General features: G+C 59.1%; 1 protein-coding gene across 1 annotated transcript; it reads right to left on the reverse strand.

Annotated features, from left to right (window-relative positions):
• Window positions 1-3,658: 3,658 nt before the first annotated feature.
• On the reverse strand, window positions 3,659-4,792 carry ACTRT2 (actin related protein T2; the record flags this gene model as incomplete). Its single annotated transcript, XM_080800048.1, has 1 exon — window positions 3,659-4,792. The coding sequence occupies one exon, from the start codon at window positions 4,790-4,792 to the stop codon at window positions 3,659-3,661; it is 1,134 nt and encodes a 377-aa protein (XP_080656174.1).
• Between the last annotated feature and the right edge of the window lie 845 nt (window positions 4,793-5,637).

The raw sequence follows: 5,637 nt of genomic DNA on the forward strand, positions 1-5,637 counted from the left end.
CACAGCTTCCGCACCTGCATTCTTACGGACAGAGCAGTGACCCTTACAAGAGCAGGGAACAGTGACGCTCTTTAAGTTTCCCTGTGACTTCTAGGTATGATGGGAGGACATAAAAACACTAACTTCCTCCCAGACTCTCCCACTCACAACTAAAAGCCCCGGTTGTAAGGCAATAAGCAGATATCGGGGTGTCTGAACGGTGGGAAGAAGACGGGCTGCGAGGGGCCTTGGGATGTGGGGTGCCCCTCAGCTTCCTTGTTGCCTCCCGTACGGTCCCCGGCAGGTGCTGCGGAGCCTCCGACACAAACCCTTCGTGGGCACAGACTAAAAAATCTCCAGGGTAAGTCTGTTCCCAGTGAGAAAAGTATGACCTAAAAACAAAGGAACTTTTGAAGAATATCCTCACTACTCCAGCCAAACACCACTGGAAAGCCACGTGCCACCTCCGTGGTTCCAGCAGGCAGAGCGGGAGTTGGTTCAGTGATCCCGCCCCACGCCAGCCCCACCTCACCCCTCCCAACTCCTCACCTCCGGGGCCTCCATCCCCCGCCGGGGCGGTATTGGCTTCTAGAGGTGAGCCGAGCCGCCAGCCCTACTGGCATTAACAAGATGGCAGAAGGAGGCGTGGGGGGCAGCCGGCTGACTCTCTGGCTCCCCTTTCCCTGGTGTCCGTGGCACTCGGCGGGGAGCTAAGCCGTCCCCCCACCCCGAGTGGTGAAGCCGTGTTGGTCAGCGCCTGCTTCCTCGGGGAAGGTACAGGGGGGCTGGGGAGGGAGCCGAACCTCGGCCCCACCTGTCTGCCCCGAGGCCGTGTGAGTCAGGGCCCCCACCTCCGGGGTGCTCAGAAACTCAACACACCGCCTATCCGGCCCTCATGCTAGAGCCCCTCGGGGGCTGCCTACCACGAAAACAGACGAGCTGGTGGCCAGAGCAGGAACGTTCAAAACATCCAGAGCGCCGTAGAAAATCACTCGTCACACCAAGAGCCGGGAAGTCATCGGCCGAACGAGAGAGGACAAGGCCGAGGGGTGAGCGTTGCCGCCCATGAATCAGGTGCCGGAGTTCTCTGCTGGTGGTTTGGAGCAGCCGTTACCGGCATGTCTCAGGAGGCAATTACGAATTCCCTTGAAACAAGTGCAAAAATGGAAACTCCCAGCAAAGTATGAGAATTTACGAAGCAAAGAACAAATGATCAAATGGAAAAAATATATCTGAAATAAAAAATGTGCTGGAGGGCCCCGTGGGAGGAAACCGGGGGATTTCAGGAGAGGCGAGCGGAATTTACCCGACCTGAACAACAGAGAAAACAGAGCAAAAATGAGCAGAGTCCCAGGGGCCTGTGGGACAAGGGTAAGATTGCTGACTTTTGTATCCTCAGAGATGCGGAAGGACAGAAAAGAGTGGAACTTTAGAAAGTATTACAAGAGGGCAACCGGCCGGCTCCGAAGATTAAGCATCCGACTCTTGATTCCGGCTCTGGTCATGATGTCAGGGTCCCGGGATCGAGCCCCGCATCGGGCTCCTGCTCAGTGGGGAGTCTGCTTCTCCCTCTGCCTCTGCCCCCGCTCACACTCTCTCTCTCCTTCTCTCTCTCTCTGAAATCAATAGATCTTTTTTAAAAAGTTCTACCAGAAATAATAGCACAAATTCCCAAATTTGACAAAAAACATAAATCTACAGATTCAAGAGATGCCTAAATCCCGAAGGATCAACCTGTAGAAATTCACAGCAAGACGTCATAATGGGGGCTGCAGACCATGAAAACCCCCAAGGTCAGCCAGAGAGAAATGGTGTGTGACCGACAGGGGCTGTGATCAAATAATTGGGGGTCTCTGGTCTGCAGCCACGGGCCACGGAGAAGGGCCACGGAGAAGGCGCTCGCTCGTACCACATTGCCCAGGTGCTGGAAGGGAACGGTTAACTGTGGATTCTGTGTCCGGAGAAAACATCCTTCAGGGACGGAGCAGAAAGACAGCGTCCTCAGATGACAGAAAAGGAAGAGACTTTGTCTCTAGCAAACACCCCTTAAGGAAAGACCGCAGGAAGTTCTCTAAAAGGAAAGGAAATGATTCCGGGGCCGTGGAACCCCAGAAGCACGAAAGCCCGTCAGGTTGGGTTAAACTGTGGGTAACCGTATTGGAGGGTACTCTAACGAGCTCCTAAATCATTTGAGGGCAGGAGGAAAAATCATAACACGTCGGAGGTTGTTCTCAGACGTGTGTAGCAGCAACAGGACATCCTCTTGTAAAATCTGGGAGGCTACAGGGGCCTACACAGAAGTAAGTTTTCGGCATCTCACTCTGAGTGGGAAAATGTCCCAACGGGTAGATTGGGCTGTTCCCCTGGCACAGTCACCAAGAAATCAATACGACACAATTTGCTGAAAATCCTTATCAACAAATCAAGACGGAATTCCAAAAAACCTCCAGCCAGCCAAGGGAGGGGACGAGAAGGGGACCAGGAGACAAAATAACACGGCGGCGGGATCAGGACGGAAGGTGTGGCTTCGCACGTAAAACCTCCACGCACACCGGCTGAAAGGCGGAGACTGGCCCCACGGGCTGAACAAGCGACCCGGCTGCCTGCTGTCTTATGGGCACCGTGTGCTCGCCTCAAAGACGACACTGGCGGCCTGACAGCGGGGGGGAGAGGAGCACGCACGGGTCGGTAGATGGGTGTGTCCCACACACGCTGAAATGTCCTGCAGTCCTGTCCTTAAGACTCCCCCCTTCCCCTCCCCCTGCAGCCCTTCCCCTCCCCTCCTGCCTCTACCAACCCGAGGTGTCTATCCTGTTCTTTTTCCAGGTGCTCATAATCCTATAAAAAACCACATGTTCGCTTCCACGGAGCGTGCAGAGGTGTGTGTGGGGAAGTGCCACTGTCTTCTTTACCAGACGGGAAGGGGACACCCTTCTGGAAAGACTTCTCGGTACTTTCGTGCTGTCCCAGTATTATTTGGGGAGAACTGCACCAAATCAATGTGGAAAAACTCCCTCTCATCGTCGTTTATTCGACCATGACTCTATTGACGGCCTTTAACTCTGTCTCCGGGATTTTACTCCAGAACGACGCCGTCAGCATCTTTGCGAGAATCACAGTAATCTGGTCGGGGGTGTCGACGTTCCGCGACCCTCCGAGCGGTGGGGGCGGGGCTGCTGGCGGGTCTCGAACAGGTGACCGCTGCGCCCCTGCCCAGCTGCGTCTGCTCAGGCTGCCCCAGCCTCCGGCCTCGTAAAAGCCACGAAAGCCCGACCATGCCGAAGACCCACGGCCGGCTCTCTCGGCCCCCAGAGCAGGGAGCGCTCCTGTCGCTTCCTGTCCCCGACCAGGGCTGACTGTCCCAGACCACCCCAGACGCACGTTTTAAGCAGAGAGCCCAGAGCCCTGGGGGATGAAGCTCAGGCCCCTGCTTCTGGGACCGACTCTGCAGACAGAAACAGCCTCGACTCCTAACCCAGGGCTTTCTAGGGAGAAGGGGGTGGGGACAAGCCACTTAAAGGGGGTTCATGACCACGGTTGGCAATTCCTCCGCGGCCACCTAGAATAAAGAGCCCGATGTCACGACCAGAGGCTGAACACCATTTTGTCCTTTATTGAACACCCTGTCGGCGCCGAGGGGGGAGCTCGCGACCCACACCCACCCCTTGCCCTCAGCCCCTCAGAAGCACCTTCTCTGAACCACGGATGCCCCGAACTCTTTGAAATCGGCGGAGGTGACCCACATCTGCTTGAAGCTGCTCAGGGAGGTGACGATGGAGGCCCCGATCCATGTGGAGAACCACCTGTCCGGGGGCGCCGTGATCTTGATGGGGGTCCCTTTGGAAGCGAGCTGCTCCAGCTCCCGCAGAAGACGGTCGTCGAGGCCCTGGAACAGAGTGGTGCCCCCGGACAGCACGATCTCCCCAAAAAGCGTCTTCTGGATGTCCGCATCACACTTGGTGATGCTGCAGGAGACCATCTTGGAGAGGCCCGGGTTCTGGACGCCCAGCTGCTCGGGTGTGAACAGGGCCTCGGGGGCCTGGTGCAGCTGGTCCCCGACGTAGACAACGTTCCCGTCCGGCAGCTTGTACTCTCTGAGGACCTCCTCTGGCCTCCTCGACAGCTCCTTCTCGGGCTCCAGGGCCACGTAGCACAGCTTCTCCTTGATGTCGTCCACCAGGGCCTTGTCCAGCACGCACGGGAAGGACCGCCCGCTCGCCAGCAGCAGCCGTGTGAGGTGCTCTGTGATGTCCCTTCCCGCCACGTAGAGCTTGGTGACTGCGTGAGGCAGGGAGTACCCTTCGAAGATGGGGACGGTGCAAGTGACCCCGTCCCCGCTGTCCACCACCAGGCCCGTGACGCAGGCGGAGGCGTAGAGGGCCAGCACGGCCTGGTCCGACAGGTAGAAGGCGGGCACGTTGAAGTTCTCAAACATCATCGTGGCCATCTTCTCCCGGGCCTCCCTGGGGTTCAGGGAGGGCTCCGTCATGAGCACCGGCCGGTCGCTGGCCTTCACGCCCAGCTCCCACTCGAACAGGTGTTTGCAGAGCCTCTCCATGTCCTCCCAGCTGGCGACCAGGCCCCGCTCGATGGGGTAGGTCAGCCGCAGAACCTCCCGCTTGTGCACGGCCTCTTCCCCCACAAAGTACGTCTTCTGGCTGGCCCCCGCCGAGGGCACCTTGAACTTGGGGTACCCCACCACGGAGCTGATGACGTGGCGGGGCCCGATCTCTCCAGAGAGGCCCGCTTTGCAGAGCCCAGAGCCGTTGTCAAAAATCACAGCGGGAGACTCCAACGCGTGCGGATTAAACATGCCTGCAGCGTCCTAGTCCTCTTCAGCCTCCCCAAGGCGCAGACAGAACCCCGTCGGGCCACTTTGTGACGCAAGAGGCCTCTCTGGAAGTCTGGAGGGTGCAGGGTTCCGCTGCTCTGCGGCGGCTCCCCGGCAGGCTAGCAGGCGGCTGGTCCGTGGGGGCGCCCCATCCTCGCCGCGGGTCTGCCCCGCTCTCAGGCAGCCCGGGGGGGCCGCGGCCCTTTCAGGGGTGACGGTCCCCCATGTAACAATCCAGCCAAGCAACAATTGTCCTCGGCCAGCGGCAGAGGGCCTTGGGGTGGGGGGATGCTCTGGGGCCCCGTCCTCCTTCCCTGGGGAGACTCCAAACAGCCAGGGCAAACCAGGCCCACGGGCCCTCTTGCTGGGCCTGTGGGCTGAGGAAGGGCTTGGAACCCAGGGAAGCGGCCTGGCCCAGGCCCGCACGCAGGACTGGTATCTGCTGAGCGTGGCGTCCCTTTGCTAAGAAGAGGGCCCCATGCCAGACACGGGTGCGGGTTGGAGGAACGTGTCCATGAGCCACCACAGCAGGCATCCGAATGTGTGGCCTCCTCCAGGTAGCCCTTGGGGATTTGTCTTCCCTTCACCCCACGAGCCCTGGCTCCCTGTCCCACAGGACAGATGAAAAACAACGCTCTCTCGGCCCGCAGGCTTCCCTCCAGGCAGGCCTGTCCCTGCTCTGGCTTGAGGTCAGGGCCCCCCGCTGCTCTCCACGGCCTGGACGCGTTGGCACAGAGTGATGTGTAGTGATGTGTGGGGTGGAGAGCGTGACCTCTGAAGACGGGATCTGAGGTTCCCAGAGCGGGTCACCCCGTGTCTGTGGACTG

Source organism: Martes martes (genome assembly GCF_963455335.1).
Source record: "Martes martes genome assembly, chromosome: 4".
Classification (NCBI taxonomy): Eukaryota; Metazoa; Chordata; class Mammalia; order Carnivora; family Mustelidae; genus Martes; species Martes martes.